This window comes from Callithrix jacchus, chromosome X (assembly GCF_049354715.1).
Source record: "Callithrix jacchus isolate 240 chromosome X, calJac240_pri, whole genome shotgun sequence".
Classification (NCBI taxonomy): domain Eukaryota; kingdom Metazoa; phylum Chordata; class Mammalia; order Primates; family Cebidae; genus Callithrix; species Callithrix jacchus.
In genome coordinates, this window is record NC_133524.1 from 137,576,592 (window position 1) to 137,598,504 (window position 21,913).

The following is a 21,913-nucleotide window of genomic DNA, read 5'->3' on the forward strand; positions in this document are numbered from 1 at the left end:
CCTGGCCAACATGGTGAAACCCCATCTCTACAAAAAAAGAAAAAAGACAAAAATTAGCTGGGCATAGTGGTGGATGCCTGAAATCCCAGCTACTTAGGAGGCTGAGGCAGGAGAATCACTGGAACCCAAGAGGCAGAGATTGCAGTGAGCTGAGATTGTGCCACTGCAGTCCAGCCTGGGTGACAGAGCGAGATTCTGTCTCAAAAAAAAAAAAAAAAAAAATTCAAGTAGTTGGTATATTGTTCTTAGAGTTGTCAGAAAGAAACAAAGCACACAGTTAAATGTGAATTTCAGTTAAAAAAACAAAAACTGAAAGGGATTCCTGTTTCTCTGAGATTCCATTTTAACCCGGTGAACTAAATTGGTAACTCTGACATTTATTCTTGTTCTGACTGATCTTCATTTATTAAGGCCTTAATAAATGAAATTGAAGATCTGAAGACAGGTCTCCTTCAGTAAAGTATGTCTTTTGGGAATTGGGAGAAATATAGATCTTCACTGGCGCAGTTGTTTTCCCTGCACTTTACCACATTAAAACACCTGGATGGCATAAACAGCTGTTTTTCACATCTATTTCCTAGAAGAACAGTTTCTGAGCTGCCAGTCTCAGTTGGACAAGCCATTTAAAATGCTTTGTAAGAAACTCAAAGTAACCTGTGGACAAGACCTTGCCGTTTTACGTTGCAAAGGGCTTCAGAGAAATTTGAGGTCTTAGAAAGGAATTGAGTGGAAAGAGCAAAGAAAACCTCCCAGGCTGGTGGTGGTCAATGACAGACACTGAGTGTCCTTCAGGCGGTTTCTCAACAGAAAGTGCATCCTCCTCACAAAGCTTTTTAATACTCCTTGACGGAGGTTTCAAGCGTGCACAGGCCTGTTTTAGCGAGGGTTCTGTTTTGGGTGTATCTGTTAGGGTTCATTACTGGTATTAAATATTGACCCACTTTGAATTTGCTTGGCGAATTTTTCACACTAGATATCGAATGTTAAATACTCTCCAAATCTGATGTTCTTTCCGGTTTTAAGATTTAATGCCGTTAAGATCTAATCCAACCACGAATTTTACAGTTGTTGAATAACGGACAGACCCTTGAAGGGTCTTTTACCGCTCTGGACTCGAGCTGGTTAATCCTGCTGCGGAGACGGGGAGGGGCGGGGACGGGGGTGGTGGTGAGTGATGTAACTGAGGAAGAGTCACTGGCACACTGCAACCAGGTCAGAAGTGTCAGCAGTCAGCCCTCCCCTCCTTGCGGAGTGGGGGAAGGCGGCGACCCCGCCCAGTGCAGAGGGAGGCGGGTCTCCAGCAGACGGGCACTAGAGAGGCCATCCGCGGGAGGGAGGTCTCTCCAGAGAGCAGCCGGGTGACAACGCGACACTGAACCGCACTGCATCCGAGTAGGCACACTGCATAGACAAGACGAATCCTCCTCAGAGAGGGGAAGCGGTTGAGGAGAGGAGATTGCGTGGCCCGGAGCAGCCAGACCCGGTAAGCCGACTCCTTCCCGTATTCCACTTTAACCAAGCTGGTTTCCCAGGCGTTGGCACAAATTCCTAGAGCGGAGCGTCTACATTGGCTCACAGCCAGCCAGTTAGAGCCGCCTCTGCGACCTCCTCCTCCCTCCCATCCTGAGGCCTCCGACCTCGGCTCGCGTCTTCCTCCTTCGCGCTATCGTTTACCACGTCGGTAGCTGGAAAATCGCCCTCACTCAATCACCACGGTTGTAAATACGGCAAAACGAGCAAGGCCCTCGCCTCGGGTCCAAAATTTAAGGCGGCACCAAGACAGTAATCAGCCCAGTGCTTTGTTCACCGAGGCCCTGGGGTCAATATGGATTTTGGAGTAGCCCAAAAGTGACAGCTTATGCAGCCGCCTCAGGTTACAAAGCTTTGCCTTGGAACCGCCCGACCCCCACAGAAGAAAGTGTTAAGGGAAACTTCACTCCCTTAATTAGCATTTAGGAGCCCCTTCAGTAATTGGATTGGGTATAAAATCTTTAAAGGAACTACAAATAGCAGGGAACGGCTTTTGGAATTATTTTGCTAGAAGAGGGATGCTTCTGAGCTTGGAGACGCCTTGTCCCTCTCTAGCCTGCCATATTTGGTGGTATGGCAGTTCAGTCTGAAGGTGCAATGATCCAAGCACCTTTAATGAGTATCACACTCAATAGCTTAGGAAGCATCATTTACCTCTGCTAGGAAGTGACCAGACACTGTCAGGGGTTGGCTAAAAGGGGTTTTCAATTCTCATCACCCTCTGGAGCCATTTTATGCTGATCTTGAATTGTTCGATGCCATTATGGTTAAGGAAGGTGACAAGAGGGGCAACTAGCTCCGGAGTAGGGAATGGGCTGGTTTTATTTATAAATATTTCTTTTTGTCTGATGCGGGCCACTGAAAAATGAGGTTAAGAGGAAGATCTGGAAGTGATCTGGAGAAGATCAGGAAACTGTTGTTCAAATCCGTGTTCCTTTTCTTGCTCTTCAAAAGGAAAAGGGAATTTGTCATAGCACCTGTGATCCCTGGCCTGCTAAAAAGAGTTTGCTTCCCTTGAGGAGGTATCAAGCCAAATTCTACTTAACCTGGAATGGGGAAAATGTGAGCAGAACGGACATTGTGGGCATCGTCAAACGGGGATCATGGCAGATCACCTTAGCTTTTGCGTTTCTTATCGGCCTGGTTTAGCTGTTCCACGCCGTAGCCAGCAGAGGGCACTATTGCTACATAGAATATTTTTTGACTTTTTTTTTTTTTTTTTTTTTGGTGGTGGTGAATTTTCGGAGCTATTTAAAAAACTTCCATTCAGTAAGAAGTATGAACCATTTTCCACGGAATTTTAATGTGAAAAATAGATTATTAAAAACTGATGGATGTCTATTTGGTTGTTAACTCATTGAACTATAGAAAGTGAAGATGTTTCTTAACAGATTAAAATACCAAGAACAGAAAGGCAATGTGATAATAAATATCAGCATTATATCCCTAAATTGTTTAGAACATAAGTAATTAGAGCTTTTGCTCATAGGGATGATATTTTAACTTTTCAAATAAAGAAAATTAATTTGTGAATTTATATTACTCATTTGGAAGAATGAAAACTGGGCTATGAATAGTCTGTGATCTTACCATTTACAACTTAGTTTTCCACATGATGTCTGCAGTGGAAATATGCTCCTATGTGCAGTGGAAATTAAAAATTAAAAATGCAAAGATTTATAATTAAATACCATAAATAAAATAACAAAGTATGTGTACGATTCTGAGCAGGATTAGGATTAAAATCTGTTCGCTATGTTTAGGTAATATTTGTGGAAACTTAATGGAACAGTTGAATTGCTAATTATTTATTTCTTACAGTTTTGATAGGAATATATGAAACAAAAACAAAATTCATATTGTAGAAACTTAGACTCGTATTTTGTGTTAGAACCTACGAGCTCTTCTGGGTGTTTTATTTTGATAAGGTTTTTGCTCATTGCTCTGCTACAGGTATTCTCATACATCTTTCCTAATGGTGGAGGCCGTTTAATTTCACCAGAAGTTTCTGGTGTTAGGATGATTTTGAGCAGTTAAGAATGACAAGAAAAGAGCTTAACATCATTAGTTTCAAGTATATTGTAATGGTTGAGTGTGGCGTCTAGAGCAAGATTGCATAGCTGTATATGTTAGGCTTTGCTGCTTAATAAATGTGTGACCTTGGACAGAGTATGTAACTTCTCTGAACTTAACTTCCTCATCTATAAAATAATAATAATAGGCCGGGCGCGGTGGCTCAAGCCTGTAATCCCAGCACTTTGGGAGGCCGAGGCGGGTGGATCACGAGGTCAACAGATCGAGACCATCCTGGTCAACATGGTGAAACCCCGTCTCTACTAAAAATTACAAAAAATTAGCTGGGCACGGTGGCGCATGCCTGTAATCGCAGCTACTCAGGAGACTGAGGCAGGAGAATTGCCTGAACCCAGGGGGCGGAGGTTGCGGTGAGCCGAGATCGCGCCATTGCACTCCAGCCTGGGTAACAAGAGCGAAACTCCGTCTCAAAAAATAATAATAATAATAATAATATCTATCGCGTAGGATTGTATTAAATATTAAGTGAGTTGATATATGTAAAGCAGCTAGAACAGTGCCTGGCACAGAAAAATCACTTTATAAGTGTTATTTACTTATTATTTTTTCCATTATTGTTAATAATATTTTTAATTCGAACATGATGTATTAATTTTCCATTAGCTTATTGTTTAGGTCTAGAGCTGCTTAGATTCATTTGCATATAATATTGTCTAAATAAGTGGTTCTATACATATTTAGTAACTTGTGCCTCTTAAACATTGGTTATGCAAGAGAACTCGAATAATTTCATAAAGTAATCTTTGTCTCTTACTCAGAGTAGAATATTTTGAAGACATCTTTTCTCTGAAGTTTTTAAACAAGCTATAAACTAGTTTGTATTAGTCAGAGTTCTCTAGAAAGACAGAACCAATGGGATAGCTAGCTAGATAGCTAGATAGACGGGATGAGAGGGGATTTATTAGAGGAACTTGCTCATGTGGTTATGGAGGATGAGAAGTCCAAGACTGAGGGACTGACAATTGGTGAGGGCTTTCTTGCTGTGTCATCTCATGGCAAAAGAGAGAGAGAGGCTAAACTTCCCCTTTTGTAAGGAATCCACTACCATGAAAATGGCATTAATCTATTTATGACTGTGGAGCCTAATCACCTCTTGAAGATCCACCTCTTTTACGAAGTTTTACTCTTTTGCCCAGGCTGGAGTACAATGGCATGATCTTGGTTCACTGCAACCTCCGCCTCCCAGGTTCAAGCAATTCTCCTGCCTCATCCTCCTGAGTAGCTGGGATTACAGGCATGCGTCATTATGCCTGGCTAATTTTGTATTTTTAATAGAGACGGGGTTTCTCCATGTTGGTCAGGCTGGTCTTGAACTCCCAACCTCAGGTGATCCACCCACCTTGGCCTCCCAAAGTGCTGAGATTATAGTTGTGAGCTACAGCACCTGGCCAAAGATCCCACTTCTTAATATTGTTACAGTGGTAATTACATTTTAACAAAACTTTTGGAGGAGACAAACATTTGAACCATAACACAGATCCATGACAGAATTTTCACATGCACCAGAATGTGAATGACAGCTACTTGGCAGACATTTCAAGGGAAAACAGCTTAGTTTAGTGTAAAACACATGGGTATTGGAGTTTGGAGCTTGGCTGCTAGCTGTGTGACCTTGGGCATGCCACATATTATCTTTGAGCTTCTGCTTCTTCAAATACAGGCTATTGTAAGGTCAAAATATGATCCCGTTATAAAGGGTTTGCCACACACTGAGGGCTCACGTCAAAACATATTAGTTCCATTTCCTTGACCTTACTCCCTTCTTCCTTCGATAATGCTTCATTCAAAGTATAAATTGAAGACCTCAGGAACGGAGAGGAAATGAAATGTTAAGATAATTTGACTGTAACTAAAGGGTTAGTGTTAACACATCCATTCTGTACCTATACAATAGAAGTGTAATAGTAACTTTAGAAGCTGTGAAAGATCACTACTGCTTCTCTCTGGGCCTCTGAATGAACCTATGATGCAGTATATATAATATTCTCAAACATTATATATATATATATATTATATATAATGCATATTAGTGTATGTATATATTAGTATATATATTTGTACTAATATACATGCACAATATATGTAAATATAAGACCTAGTTACTGTCTCTAAGGCTTCATGTCTTCTTGATGGTGATTTAATGGAATAAATTGGACTTGAGTTGGATGATCAGATTCCATAGGTAGAGGGGAAAGAGGAGGTATTCCAGCTGGATGGAATGGTGTGAGCAGAGGCACAAATGTGATTTTGGTCAGCAGCCAATGGGTAAACTAGTCTTTCCAGAGAGCCTTTCTTGGGGAAGGTGAATTGTAGTGCCCCCAAATGCAGGAAGCAAGAATTTGGACAAGGTCACTGATGGTCAGTTCAAGGAGTTTGGAATGTGTCCTGTAGGTATTGGGAAGCAACTGAAGGCTTGTTGAGTAAGCACAACATAGCAGAGGTGCTGATTTGGAAATAAAAACCTAGTGGCTATGAGGGTGGACTTGGTTATAGCATAATTAGTCAGGAAACTATTGTAATAGTCTGGGGCCAGATCATGGAGGGCCTCATAGGCCCCAATCATTCCTTCATCTACATTTGCTTCAGCTTTTACATCTTTCTAGACCAATCCTTTTATGTTTTCCAGACATCTTCCATTTCAGTGTTAGATTCTGTCTTCTATTTGCAAGTGGTAATTCTATAATCCCATTTGATTTCCGTAGCATGCAATGAAATTCATTTTTTCTCCCCCACATGAAAGCAAATTTTCCATACATTTTGTGTGCTAAAACCTAGTAACAAGGAAGAATAGGTCAGATTAATCCTAAATATCTGCTTTTTTATTCATTGCAAACATAAACCCTTTTGTTAATATCAAGACAGCTAAACAACGCCACCTCATCTAAGAAATCTGGCACCTGAAGCCCTTTACATTTGCCTCAACAAATCTTTTCCAGTTTTATTTTTACTGCCCACTTCAGCTATCCTTTGTTGCAGCTTTATCCCTAATCTGATTCCATCGTACCCAGCAATTTTGTGCCCCTGCCTTTGTCCCTTCCACCTGCTTGCTTTCTCCTCCACACACTAAAAATTCTACCCATTCTTCAAGGTCCCATTCAAATGCTACTCCTTTTGAGAGTGTTGCATGCTGGCCTTACTTTCTGTACTGTACACATTTGTGCTATAAAATGAAGACCTGTTCTATTCCAGTTACTGTCAAGGTATTCCCAAATGATTCAAACACAGGGAAACAGATGGCACTATAGTGAAACAACCTAAGTGTTGTAATCAGAGTAAGCATTGGAGGAAGGCTCTGAGAGTTTCCATCATCAATTCAGTGCCAGCAAGAGGAATCAGGGAAAAGTTCCTCAAGAGGTGGTATCAGAGGCGTTTGAACCGGAATGACTCCATCTTGAATAGGAGCTGGGTGAAATAAGGCTGAGACCTATTGGGCTGTATACGCAGAAGGTGAAGGCATGAACTAGGAAGTCAGCACAAGATAGAGGTCACAAAGACTTTGCTGATAAAACAGCATGTGATAAAGAAGCTGGCCAGAACTCACCAAAACCAATGATGAAAGCGACCTTTGGTCATCTCACTGCTCATTATATGCTAATTATAATGCCCACCTACCAAGCACCTGGATTTAAAAGTTGGTAACAATTTAGCCAAACATGGTGGCTCATGCCTGTAATCCCGACTATTCCGGAGGCTGAGGTGGTTGCAGTGAGCCAAGATCGTGCCACTGCATGCCGGCCTGGGTGACACAGTGAGACTCCATCTCAAAACACTAACATAAAAATTGTTAACATTTTTTCATAACAAATTACTGATAACATATGTATTTGCTTCAGCTCCTCCCCCAACAGAACATGTATTTACTTATATTACCATAGTTCATTACTGCACCCAGTAGAATCAACAGCAGTTACCTAATGTCATCTAACAGCCTATTACTGCTCAGATTTCCTCAGTTCTTCCAAAACTATGAGTGACTATTAATTTATTAATTATTAGTGAAGCGTTATCAGAAGATCTGAGATCTGAGAAGTTGGTACGGTTGCTCAGTTGATATGAGTCATAGTATGGATTGGTAGAAGAACAAAACTTAAGCCAGCAAAATAGTAACTACTATTAGAAAACACTTTCCTCTCTAAGCTTCACTAACCCATAGAAACTGAGGGATCAGCTAAGATCAGCTTGAGCCCTCAACCTGGTTACCTGGAAGTTATGACATTACCAGAACCTCTCAGGTTCAGAGAGGAGAAAGACCATTGAGAGATAACTCCAGACACTTGTGGATGGATAATCAGTTGTTTATTCCAACACCATTTTTTAAGTAGACCATTCTTCCCTTAATACCTTGAAATACTGCCAGAGAACTATAAAAATACTAAGAATAAGTGAACATATTTGTATTATCTTACTGTGGGGAAGGCTTTTCAAAGCAAGGCAGAAACAGTTAACTACATAAATATTTGAAGCATCTTTATGGCAAAAGACAAAAATAAATAAAATTCAAAAGTAAATGACATGCTTGGAGAAAATATTTGCAATATAGACAGGATTAAAAATAAGTTCTCTAAAATGTTAACAGTACCTACAAATCAGTAAGAAAAAAATTATAACATGGAAAAAGGACAGAACAAATATTTAAAGAGGAAAGATGATTGAAAAAGGAACTAAAACAAACATTAGACACCTTGTTATTTACCTTCTAATTGATACAAGTCACAAATGTTGATTATGTGTCCTGTTGGTGAGTACATGAGAGGAAAGAACTCTCATTTGCTTTTAGCATACAAATAGGCACACAATGTTTGTAAGGGCAATTTGGCATATATTTTTATTACTCCAATTTCTGTCTTTCTCACTAGCTCCTAAGCTACTCATTTAGACTGCCTCTGTTCCTGACCTCATTTCTTATTTTTGTGTTTGTTTTTTCCTAGATGGTGTGCTTCTCACCTCAGCCTGGTAGCCTGTGACTCCTGAGTTTGACAATCGCTTCACAACTGCAAGTCATTCTCATACAAAATTTGAGTTTACCTAAGTCTGCGCCTTTGAGAGCTTTGGAATGATATGCAAGTTCAAGTCACCATCATGTTTCTTGCTATCTCCTGGGAGAAGACCAATATTTGGGTTACTTGTTTTACCCTTGTTCTTCTGCTTGTTATTGTTGCCTCTGCAGCCATTGGTGACACACGTGTTGTCATACAAAAACTGGTTAGCCTTTTATTTGTCTTGTGAATTTTATCATTTGGTTCTTAAGTATTACAAATTAATACTGTGTACTTCTCAGTGATAGAGAACTTTCAGTCATTGTGAATTTGCATAAGTTAGGGTGAGAATGGGTGCAAGCAAAAGAACAAGAAGAGGGATGATAGAAATGCAAGAAGGGCAAAGATGGTAAGAAAGATTATGTTAATAGTGAACACAATGAAAGTTCTTCAAATGCTTGATAATAGTGAAAACAACACTTCCTAGGGCATATTTTTGGTGTTAATAAACCTACATATCATACAATAAAGAAAAATGAGAAAGCAGTTGGGGCCAGTGAATCAGGGGCACAGCAGAATCAATGAGAAAATCATACATATCTCAAAATCTCACAGAGAAAATATTAAGAGATTTGTACTTGTGGCTTCTGAAACAGAGAAGGTTGAATAGGTCTCTTTCTGTATGTAAAATCTGCCACTGAACATCACAAAAATGCAAATTTAAATTTCAATCTGTATGGAAAATTATAAACATTCATTGCACCTAATGAGTGGTTCGGTTGGTTTAAGAAATGCAAGGTAGGTGGATCACTTGAGGTCAGGAGTTCGCAACCAGCCTGGCCAACATGGTGAAAGGTTGTCTCTACTAAAAATACAAAAACTATCTGGGCATGTGGGAGGTCGCCTGTAATCCCACCTACTCGGGAGGTTGAGACAGGAGAATCGCTTGAACCCAGGAGACAGAGGTTGCAATGAGCCAAGATTGTGCCATTGCACTCCAGCCTGGTTGACAAGAGCGAAACTCTGTCTCAAAAAAAACAAATTCTATGTCCTGTAATGAAAAGAATTGGAGACGTGGCTGGCAGAGGAAGCAGATTATGAAGTTGCCAAAGAGTATCATGAACACCTGAAGAGATGATTGAGGAAAATGGCAATTTGCCTGAGCAGGTTGTCAGTGCTGCTGAAACTCTGGAAGCAAATGCTTACCTGCACATCTATTGCAAAGCATGAGAAAAGGACTGAGGCTTCAGCCTGGAAAAGACAAGCTCAAAGTTCTGCTTTGTTCCAGTGCTTTCTGATTAAACCCATGTTGCGTTGCAGATGCCAAAATTATTACCTTCTTTAAAGAGAAAGCCAGAAACACTTTTCTGTCTACATGAAGAGAAACCATAAAATACAGATCACTGAGAAACTCTTTTCGAACTGGTCTTTGAAGTGTTTTTTTCTTAGGCTAAATAATATTTAAATGAATAAAACATCTTGACTTCACAGTGTTGCTGACTCTGGACACTGCTCTTAGAGACAAAAATGCAGTTGTAAATGCTGCTCCTTGTGCTGAAGTCATCTCCCTTACCCCAGTATGACTGCACCCTTCAACTCATGCATCTGAGAGTGCTAAAATAGTTGGTGATGTACTATACTCAGCATGTATTTTGACTACCTGCAGATCTTATCAGAGACACCAGAACTTTACCATGAAAGTAGCTTGGCAAAATTTCTCCATTTGTAATTCTTTCACAAGTGTAGAAGAATCAGTGAGACAAATAAAACAATTAACATTTCATGAAGTCTGGCAGAAATTTTGGAATGAGATTGTGACTGACTCGGAAGGCTTCCTTCCTGTGGTAGAAGAAATGGAAAATACTGTAATATCTGCAAAGCATTTGAGTAGTGAGGGCCTTGAGGATATTGAGCTAAGTGACATTACTGAATTGTTAGACTCTCACCTTCAAAACGTAGTTGAGAACTATTTTGGAGATGTGATTACATCAAAAGGTAATAAAAGAAGCCAGCATAGGTTAACATCCAGAACTCTAAGAATGTTCAAGTATCTATTCCGCAAATGAAATTGAAACAATGATTCAAAAGAAAGAGATCCTTTGGTGGACTACATATTTACTCTCAGGTAAGGCTTATAAGATTACTCACAATCCTATAAAGCAGTAGTAGTAAACCTCCAAACAAACACCAATAAGTCTTTTCTCTCTGCTTGCTTGACAGGGGAGAAGAGGTTGGACAATTAGACCATGTCATTCAAACCCGTTCTGCAAACAGGAAGTAGAAATGTCGCACACAAGTTGAACCTTGGGATTCAGACTCTGATGGCTCAGTTGATGTGATGATTCGTGTGCTGGGGATGAGAGAAGAGAAGAAGACTGAGCTTACATCTCTTCAGATGAAATGCAATTTTCTCTATTCTTTCCCTGTTACTACTGTTATAACCAAGCATTTTCACTGATGCATTATCATCTTCATCTTGAGGTCAGAAAGGAAATTAATTGCCTGATATCCACTATCGCTAACATAAAATATCATTGGTATTTATTTTGTTTTATTTTGGTGAACAAGCTAATTATCTGGGCTTTCATAATACATCCCTGGCCCATTTTTTCCTAAAAGCTCTTAAATTCCTCCTACACAGTTTATTAGAGTTTCAGGAACTCAACTATAGCAGTTAAGGAGGGAGCTACTACTCTGCTTGGTGGGATAATTTGATTTTGTACTCTTGACCTGAAATTTGCTTTAATTCTGATTAAGCCTAACTTGCGATCTCACCAGAAAGGACTAGTTTGGTATAAGTTAAGATCATTTGTTTTGCAGCAATTATATATGTTAGCTGTTGGCTGATCCTGAAAGGCTCAGCCTTTATGGTTAAATTTCCAGATTTCCTTTGATACCTAATCAAGCAGAAGCAGCTGCTAGTGTTCATTTTCATAGCTCCTCTCTGTTTTCATATCTGGCCTCCCCAGTGATTTGAAGAGTTAAATATCCTCCAGAAAACGGACGTTGTTACTTCCTGTTCTCTGAAGGTGATAGAGACTTCATTCTCAGATTGTTTTTAAATATCCTCTGTAATTCCATGTATTTACTTTATTCAATTCAATTATTTTACAGAAGTTGTTGTTATGGTTGTTTTAATTTTGGATGTTTGGAATTTTCCAGGCAGATTTAACAGAGGGAAAAAAAATCACAACGTCAGAAATATGATGCTAATATCTTGTTCTAAGAATTTCGGGCGAAGACATATGATGAACCTGCCTGGTTTTTTTTTTTTTTTTTTTTTTTTGGCTGCTTGTACACATTCCCAACTGATGTCCATTTTGAACTCAGTTGGACAGTTATTCTGGGGAATAGAAAAGAAGTCCACATAACATTGCTGCTGTGTCTGTCTTAATTGCTATTTGTGCCAGATTCACAGCACTGGCATCATCACTATACCTGATAATGATGCACAGAAAACCTGAATAGAGAAAAGAAGAAAGATCATTCATTGGCGTGTGCTTGCCGAAAAGAGACTTTATGTAACTTGAGACAGCATAAAGACAACCTGGAATGATGAAATTTATGTACAGTAATGAGAAAAACATGTTGTAAACAGCAGTGTGAAAAACTGACACCAGAGAATAAATTGAATTTGGTTTTGTAGGAAGCAGGAAACGAGCCCACTCAATGTGAGATTTGGCGTGAGGGAGTCCAGTGATTTTCTCCCCAGTCTGTGAACTATATGTGAGTTTGATATTTTCAAGGAAAAGGAAAAAAAGTTTAAAAGGGCTTCTGCACAGCAAAAGAAACTAGCATCAGAATGAGCAGACAACCCAAAAAATAGTAGAAAATTTTTGTAATCTACCCATCTGACAAAGGTCTAATATCCAGAATCTACAAGGAACTTAAATTTACAAGAAAAAAACAACCCCATCAAAAAGTGGGCAAAGGATATGAACAGACGCTTCTCAAAAGAAGGCACTTCTGTGGCCAAAAAAATATTTTTAAAAGTTCATCACTGATCATTAGAGAAATGCAAATCAAAACTGCAATGAGACACCAGACTGGGGTCTGGTGCGCAGAGCTCCTCATCCTGGGAAATGGAGCGTGGCCAGAAAGGTGGCTGCCCCCTCATCTGTCACCCAACGTTAGTGGAAAACCTGGCGCTAAACCGTTCCTAGACTACCTGCTTCTGGGTCGGGGTTTCATGAGTAACAGAGCAGCTCCCTCACTGCGATCTATTGAAAGTGAGCCCTCGACACAAGGGTTTGTCCAGGGGCGTGCTCAGGGCTGGGGCCAGGTGCATCCAGTACCGTCAGTCCCGCTTCCTTCCTTCCTCATGCCACCCCCAGGGGGTCTTGTTACTCCGGCGGTCATGTACCTACCTGCTCTAGGTGTGTCCTGTGTTGGCTCATGCACGCCTGCCAAGTGTTAGGCCAGCCAGAATGGGGCTTATTAACAAGTCAGGAAACAACAGATGCTGGTGAGGCTGTGGAGGAGTAGGAATATTCTTACACAGTTGGTGGGAGTGTAAATTAGTTTAATAATTTTGGAAGACAGTGTGGCGATTCCTCAAGGATCTAGAACCAGAAGTATTGACCCAGCAATCCCATTACTGGGTATATACTGAAAGGATTATAAAACATTCTACTATAAAGTCACATGCACGCTTATGTTTATTGTGACACTGTTCACAATAGCAAAGACTTGGAATCAACCCAAATGCCCATCAGTGATAGGCCGGATAAAAATATGTGGCACATGTATACTATGGAATACTATGTAGCCATAAAAAAGAATTGAGATCATACCCTTTGTCTGTACATGGATGAAGCTGGAAGCCATCATTCTCAGCAAACTAACATAGGAACAGAAAACCAAACACCACATGTTCTCACTTATAAGTGGGAGTTGAACAATGAGAACACATGGACACGAGGAAGGGAACAACACACACCAGGGCCTGCTGGGGAGTGGGAGGAAGGGGAGGGAGAGCATTAGGACAAATACCTAATGCTTGCGGGGGTTAGAACCTAGATGATGGAGTGATGGATGCAGCAAACCACCATGGCACATGTATACCTGTATAACAAACCTGCACATTTTGCACACGTATCCCAGAACCTAAAGTGAAATGATTTAAAAAAAGGGCTTGCTTGCATGATTATGGTTGAGATGACAGATGTTCTTCAACATGCTCAAATGAGGAAGATGAAGATTGAAAACCCATTGTAGGATATTGTGGATCTAGTGATTTGCCACAGTTCCAGGAGAGCTTATGCTCTTGATCTAAACCACAGTTGTTCTCAACACTGACTGTATATCAGAGTAATGACAGAAAGCTTTGAAAAATATAAATTTCAAGGAACTGCACACAGACGTGCTCAGTCAGGGATAGGGCCAGAATCTGTATATTTCAAAAGTTCCTCCAGTGTTTCTTTATATAGCCATGGCATGCAAACTGTTTTAAAGCTAAAGAAAATTATGATAGAAAATATAAATGGTAGTGGGTCCAGGAACTAGGAAACCTTGATTCAAAGTGTTTGTTCTGCCACTAGTTCAATGAATGGTCTTATTCAAGTCACTCCTGTGTTGCCTTGTCTTTCAAGTGAGAGGATAAGACCACTTGGTGTCTAAAGTCTTTCTATTCTATTACTTTGAGAGAAAGCTCCATCAATGTCAGTGGTTGATTTTGAGAATACCTAAACTTTTTCATAGAGACCAAGGTAAAGAGGAGTATTATTGCATTGCGTAATTGTGCTCATGGTTCACGTTTTACCATATTTTAGTCCCTCCCAGAAAAGAAAGTAGAGCATAATGCCATAGAAACAAGGCAATAGAAGCATCAATTATCTTAAAGGAAAGAGAGGAAGTACCAACTGGGAATTTCTTTTTCTGTGATAGTTGCTTTTCTTTCCCTCTGGGTTATAGGGTTTAGGAAAAATAATGCACGGATATTGTGTGTAAAGTGCTCTAATATTTTTTATCTATTGTTTCCATAAACCAAAGCAGAGAACTCTCTATGGTGAATTCTTTGTTTTCATAGATCATTTGCTTATTCTTAATCATGTATACAGGTAAATATTTTTAAGTGAATGATATTTTCATTAGTATAATCAGTGGTTCTGTATGACTTTAACGAATGAGCTGTTTTGATAATTTTACCATTTATTGAGATTACTACCTTGGCAATATTTTTTTCATTTAGTTTGACCAGAATTAGAGAAATAAAAGTTTAAATTGAATTATATCAACTAGAAACTCTTATAAGTGATGAGAAATTGACTATTATATGATTTTAATTGTCAAAGGACCTTGGCTTGATATATTGAAACATTTTTCTAGGTCCCAGGTCATTTGAAATAAAATAATGGGATAAGTCTAATTATTGTTTAAGACAATATCCAGTTAAAACAACCTAGGAAGTATCACTGATGAGAGTGAAAGAACATTTTACTGTGGTTGAGTTCAACAAGTCTGTAAAACTGGAAGGAGGACCTGAAAGTTTGGTATAAGCTAAAGGTAGAAATAGAAGTTAATGACAACGCTGCCATGTAAATGGGCATTTTTTTTCTTCTTTAAGAATAGTCCCCGAAATATAAAAACTGAAATTTCTTTTAGCATGTTTTATGTACAGTTTGAGTGGAGAGAATCTGTTGTCAATCGTTTGGGTAAATTCTTGAGTTAAATATTGTGAAGTGCTGGAAATTTCTTTCTTTAAAAACATATTTAACCATTGCTACAAAAGGAAAAAAAAAGGGGGGTGAGGAGAAAGGGCAGCCCAGGCTGATGAAATATAAAGAATATGTTAGGAAACTTGTATTACATTTAAAACAAACTTTTTGTTTAAAATCTTATTAAGTTCGAGATGCAGAGAAAACTTTAAATTACGTGTTTGGATTACATAGCTTCTACCACCCAAATGCTAATAAAGGGTTTTGACAGTACATACAGTCTAGAAGCTTGTGTGAGCAACGTTTATGATGTGAAACGCATTGATCACTGAACTTTACATAGTATTATTACCTTTTAATGGCCTTTGAAGCCAGTGTGTTATGGTTAAGAACTCAGAAATAAATACGATATACTATGAACAGAGTATATATATTACTGGGAACTATAAAATCAAATAGAAAATAAATGAAAGAACAAGTATTAGCACAAATGACAAATATTGAGAAATTAAGTATGAGTCTATTGTGTTTGAGACATTGCAGCTTCATCTTTCATTGTAGCATTGCTAGCTACATAAAGCCAAAGATATAATTAACTCATCTTTGCAAGCACCTAGAGTTGGTTCTTGAGTACTTGGCGGTGATATAGTGAGTGTCACAATGATAAGAAAATGGGACTTCAAGTGAGGGCTTTGCCACTGACTTCTTGTTTGCTCTGGGCTGGGGGCTCCCTCTTTTTGGGTGAGTTGTGCTTAGTCCTGGCAGTATAACCCCTGGATAACTGGGCTGTGTAGAATGAGCACAGAGCCAAGGCTTTGTAATCACACGGATCTGCTTTGAAATCCTGCTCCTACCAAATACCAGCTGTGTGACTGTGGGCATATTTCTTAACCATTCCAGACTCAGTTTCTGATCTGTAAAATGGGGTCAAAAATACCTGCATTGTAAGATTGTTATAAGATTATATGAAATGCTTAGTACAGTGCCTGGCATATAGTAAGCGCTCAATAAATTGCTGTTATGATTATTATTATAACATGAATAAGCATTATGCAACTAGAATATGAATTTGTATCTATCTTTGCAACATTTTAACATTTTGATAGTTAATTTCCCTCAAATTAAGGTATGCATGATGGTTTTAAGATGAGAGAAGGAAGTTTAAAAATGAGTTCTAGTATTTATTTTTGTTTGCTGATGAGGGATACCTGAATCAATAATTTCCTTTTCTGTAAATTACTCCCGGATCTGCAGTGATTCTTTATTCTATTATGTGGTTATTATTGCATGACATTTATTTGTGTGGTGACTAGAGGTAATCACAGTTTTGGACACGGATATGTTCCTATTCTCTAGAAAATAATCCATCCACTTGTTTCCACTTCAAAGAAAATTAAGTAACTGTGATATGGATAAAGATAAAGCTAAATAGGACCTGCTTGGCTTGACCACCAAGCTATTAGCTCAGCTGCCTTTTGATAGAATTTTTTTAAGTCTACGTAATCTTAGTAGGGAAGGAAACTTCCTCACAGCTGGCTTCTGAACTTCTTTGTATTTCACGTATTCTATGATGGCATTCAGGAAGTTAAAAATAGTGGTATTCAGAATGCTGAGTAGTCATCATAACTCTGATGCTGTGTCTCTTGAGTGACAGAAATGTCACTGCCTTAATTCTAGCCCCCACTACCACTTACCTGCATAACTATATTAGCCTCACATCCCAACCCTTCAAGTGTTTCAGCTTGGAGTGTTAGGTGTTCTACTATATATATCTAGTAGTCTTTGCTATTCCGCGCCTTGCTGCTCAGCAGACTTCTCTTATGTATAGTTCTGCTTCTAATACCTCTTTGTTCAAAGATGTTTAATGACCACCCATTGTTTATATATTCTCCTACTTGATCTTTTAATCATGCAAGGCCCAGTTCCAGTGTACTTTCCCAGTTTTGTATGCCAATGTTCTCTTTCATGTAATATATGTGATAGCTCCTGACTTCCTCAGCCTCATCTAAGTACTAAGGGCCTTCAGCCCATCATAGCTCAACTCTAATCCCTTAAGCTCATCACTTAAGCTCTTTGTCTCTTAAGAAATTGCATATATTACCTGAAGCCAGGATGCCTAAGAAGAGTCTACCAAGCTATAATCTTTTTCCTTTTCCCCTCCATATATGTCCAATTTATAGGGGTGGATTTCTTCTCTAACTTTTTTTTTTTTTGAGATGGAGTATCACTCTGTCACCCAGGCTGGAGTGCAGTCACACAATCTTGGCTCACTGCCACCTCTGCCTCACGGGTTCAAGCAATTCTTTCGCCTCAGCCTCCTGAGTAGCTGGAATTACAGGCACATGCCACCATGCCCAGCTAATTTTTGTATTTTTAGTAGAGACAGAGTTTCACCATGTTGGTCAGGCTGGTCTCAAACTCCTGACCTTGTGATCCGCCCACCTTGGTCTTCCAAAGTGCTGAGATTACAGGTATGAAACACCACACCTGGCTCTTCAATAATTTTCTTGAACTTCCAGCCTACTAAATTAGGAGGACATCCTCATTGATCCTCAGCCCTACTGGTTGGGCCCTTGAATGCAACCAATTTAATTTTGGCTCTGAATACAAGACTCCCTATTTGGGCAATTTTCCAAACAATTGCCTAGAGATCTAAACCCCATTCTTAGGTTCTTGCTAGCTTCATCTCCTGAGTATCATTATGGCACATGATATTGCTCTTTAGCATCGGGCTTCAAATTTCTCTGTTTGTTCTCTATATGCGAATGCTAGCCTGGAATGTACTTGACTTTACCCTATCCTTGATTTGGCATTAGAGCAGGGCATGGCAAACTAAGGCCCTTGGGCCAAATGAAGCCCAACTGTTTTTTTTAAGTCAGGTTTTATTGCAGCACAGCCATTCCCATTCATTTACTTACTGTCTGTAACTACACTACAATGGGAGAGTTGAGTGGTTGTAACAGAGACCATGGACCTGTAAAGCCTTAAATATTTACCTCTGAACCTTTACAGAAAATGTTCATTTATCTGTGATCTAAAGCCAAGCAGTTCTCTTAAGCTAGATACTGCTTATTCTTTGATAATTTCCCATTCCCATCTTGTTAACCCATAAGGCCAGTTCATTGAGACTATGAAGATAGCTTCCAAACCATTTAAGCTATATGCTTTTTCTTGAATTACCCTGCCTTCTCTTTCTTACCTTCCTAAGATGATATTTCCTTGTTTTGCTTTTTAGCAGAAGAGATGCAATAGTATTAAAGACTACAAGAGTAGTTTCATGATGTGTTTTAATTTAATATCTAGGCCCTAATACACAACTCTTTCAATATTGCTACTGTCTTTTAACATGACTTTCCAATACCATTAAGATTAGGCCTTTCTATTCTTCCATTTCTCTAACTCAAGTCTTCTAAGCTTGCAGCTTCCAATATCAATTGCCAGCTCTTCCAAATATTATAACATCCGTATGTTCCAGTTCCCATCATGCACCATCTCCAATGACTTTGTTTTCTAAACTTCCCAATATTGGAGTCATTAAAAATTTAAGTCTTCTAATATTTCCAACAGTCCATCTTCGAAGTTCAGCTCTTGTCTTTTAGGATCCGGAGTTCTAAATTACAAGTCTTCTATGGTCCTAATCCTCCAATGTCTCCTATATACAGTTCTTCCAGAGCCTATGTATTTCACAGTGTTTAAGCCTAGCTTCTTCAATGTCTTCCAGCACTTACATCGTTCAGTTTCCACATTTTTAAATGTCTCCTACATTTTAGTTTTACAGTGTCTTTTCACTGCCAATTCCTCCAATGCCCAAGTTATTAAATACCTGCAAGAACTACATCTCAGAGTTTTCAGGTACTTCAATATCCTCATGTTTGAATAAATAGATCTCTTAATATCCTGGTCTCATATTGTCCAGGCTGGCAGTATTCTTGACCTCCAACCTCATTAAAATTTAATTTTTCCAAATTGTCTTTTGGCATAAACATGTCAATATCCATGCTTACCAATGTCTCCCAATATACAGGGCTTCTCATTTTAGAATTTCTAAATGTCTACATCTGCTGTTGTTCATATCTGCCAGTATTTTGGAGTTCCAAGGTACAGGACTTACAATATCTATAATTTCCAGAGATTTCAGTTTCTATGACTTCCAATATTTAATATGCCAATGTTCAGGGCCTCCAGAATCGTCAATATCCAGAATAACCAATGTCTTTAAAATCTATTGCAATGTTTCCAACGTCCTGTGCTCACAATGTTCCCAATGTCCAGGGTTTCCACTGGCGCCAGTGTCAACGTCTTCCAGCAACTCCAGGTCTTCCAGCGACTTCAAGTCTTCCAACAATCTCAAGGTCTTCCAGACAATCCTGAGCTTCCAGAAAATCCACGTCTTCCAGACAATCCACGTCTTCCAGGCAATCCATGTCTTCCAAGAACCTCCAAGTCTTCCAGTAAATCCAGTCTTCCAGCAATTATAGGTCTTCCAACAAATCCAGATCTTCCAGGAAAATCCACGTCTTCCAGCTAATCCATGTCTTCCAGAAAAATATGTCTTCCACCAAATCCAAGTCTTCCAATAAATCTAGTGCTTCCGGAAATATCCAGATCTTCCAGTCAATCAGTGTCTTCCAGAAAGAAATCCAGGTCTTCCAGTCAGTGTCTTCCAGAATGAAATCCAGGTCTTCCAGTCAGTCAGTGTCTTCCAGAAAAATCTACGTCTTCCACCAAATCCAGGTCTTCCAGTTAATCCACGTCTTCCGGAAAAAATCCAGGTCTTCCAGCCAATATATGTCTTCCTGAAGATCCACGTCTTCCAGAAAGTCCATGTCTTCCAGAAAATTCGTGTCTTCCAGTAACCTCCCAGTCTTCCAGAAAATCCACGTCTTCCAAACAATCCAGGTCTTCCGGATAATTCGGGTCTTCCTGAAAATCTACGTCTTCCAAAAAAGCCATGTCTTCCAGAAAATCCACGTCTTCCAAAAGTATCCAGGTCTTCCAGACTGTCCATGTCTTCCACAAATCCTTGTCTTCCCTCAACTACATGGCTTCCGAAAAATCCAGGTCTTCCAGGAAATCCGTGTCTTCCAGCAAATCCACGTCTTCCAAAAAAGCCATGTCTTCCATTAAATTAATGTCTTCCAGCCTACCTGTGTCTTCCAACAAAAGTACGTCTTCCAACAAAGGTACGTCTTCCAACAAAGGTACGTCTTCCAACAAAGGTACGTCTTCCAGAAAAATCATGTCTTCCAATGAAGCCATGTCTTCCAGAAAATCCACGTCTTCCTGAAAATATGTCTTCCAACTAAGCGACGTCTTCCAACAAATCCATGTCTTCCAGCATCTCCAGGGCTTCCAGAATCTGCTTGTCTTCCAACATCTCCACGTCTTCCAGCATTTGTGTGTCTTCCAGCATCTTCATGTCTTCCAACATCTTCAGGTCTTCCAACACCTACCCAGTCTTCCATCAATGGCTCAATATCCATGTCTTCCGACGTCTCCAGTGTGCTGATCTTCTAACATTCAGGTCTGTAGTATCCAGGTATTCTAATATGTTCTGTAGTCCAAGTCTTCCCACCTTTCCCCAGGCCCAGGGGTTTTCAAATCTAGTCTTCTTCCATCTAAGCCTTCCCATGTTAATATCACTCTACAGAAAAATCTTCCAACTCAACCATTTCTGCTTCTAGTTGAATTAGCTTCAAAAAACATTTAATGGGACATTCCTCCTTATAGACCAGATCTTATGAATCAACTGTACTGCAGTTTTTTTTTATGATTAGGAAATGAGTATTTAATCCCTACAACTTTTAAAGATAGTGTCCATAATAAAGCTTCTGCAGAATAACCGGATAGGACTGCTGCAATAAATTTTACTACTTCACTAGTGCTTGCAGTTTTTATATGTTTAGGTCTAAGTGAAATTTTTATTTAATAAGGAAAAGTCCTGCTTAAGACTGGTATTTTAGGTAAAGTTAACATGTAGTGTACTCTTTGTCCATTTTAAATGATATTAACTTTTATTGTTGGTCTTATGATGTGATTAAAAAGTAGTATAATAATAATAACAACAATAACACTTAACATAGCATTTGCTATGTCCAGGCACTGTTCAAAGATCCTTATTCATTTAATCCTCACATACTAAGATCCTCACTCATTTAATCTTCACAACAACCCATTGAATCTAGATACTATCATTATCCCTATTTTACAGATGAGGAAACTGGCACACAGAGGTGAAGTAAATTGTCCACAGGACACAACTATGAAATAATAGAGCCAGAATTTTAAACCCGGCTAGCCTGTTGCCAGAGTCCGTGATTGTAACCACTATGCTATAATATCTGCTGTTTAAAATCATGATAGAATGATGTGATCCAAAGATCAATTGCTTCCATATTATGTGTAGAAAATTATACAATCTCATATACAAATGGTCTTTTGTGATCCTGTCACTACCAGAATCTATCTGTATTCATAGCTTTTATTCCCCAACCAGCTACTACCATTCCCTTGGTCATGTATATGTAAATAGGTGCAAACACTTTCTGATACCATTTTCAGTTTTGGCTGGAAGAATATAAGGGAGCACTGAGTTCAATTACCCTTTGCTTCAGAATCATATTCTTAGCTCCATGCTTTGAGTCCTGGTGCTTGGAA

General features: G+C 39.2%; 1 protein-coding gene and 1 long non-coding RNA gene across 3 annotated transcripts in view; one reads left to right on the forward strand and one right to left on the reverse strand.

The window, feature by feature from the left end:
- Window positions 1-15,676, forward strand: part of LOC103790386 (uncharacterized) — a 66,531-nt gene extending 50,855 nt beyond the window's left edge. For both annotated transcript variants that reach the window (XR_013531385.1, XR_004738822.3), the window contains 2 exons: window positions 8,553-10,725; window positions 10,821-15,676. This is a non-coding gene — a long non-coding RNA (uncharacterized LOC103790386). The remainder of the gene's footprint in view (window positions 1-8,552; window positions 10,726-10,820) is intronic.
- A 3,971-nt stretch (window positions 15,677-19,647) lies between these two features.
- LOC100404519 (cerebellar degeneration related 1) lies at window positions 19,648-20,757 on the reverse strand. The gene is given in 4 exon segments (XM_003735837.6): window positions 19,648-19,913; window positions 19,916-20,278; window positions 20,281-20,515; window positions 20,550-20,757. Coding segments are annotated over 4 exon segments (921 nt in total). The 5' UTR covers window positions 20,688-20,757; the 3' UTR covers window positions 19,648-19,728.
- Between the last annotated feature and the right edge of the window lie 1,156 nt (window positions 20,758-21,913).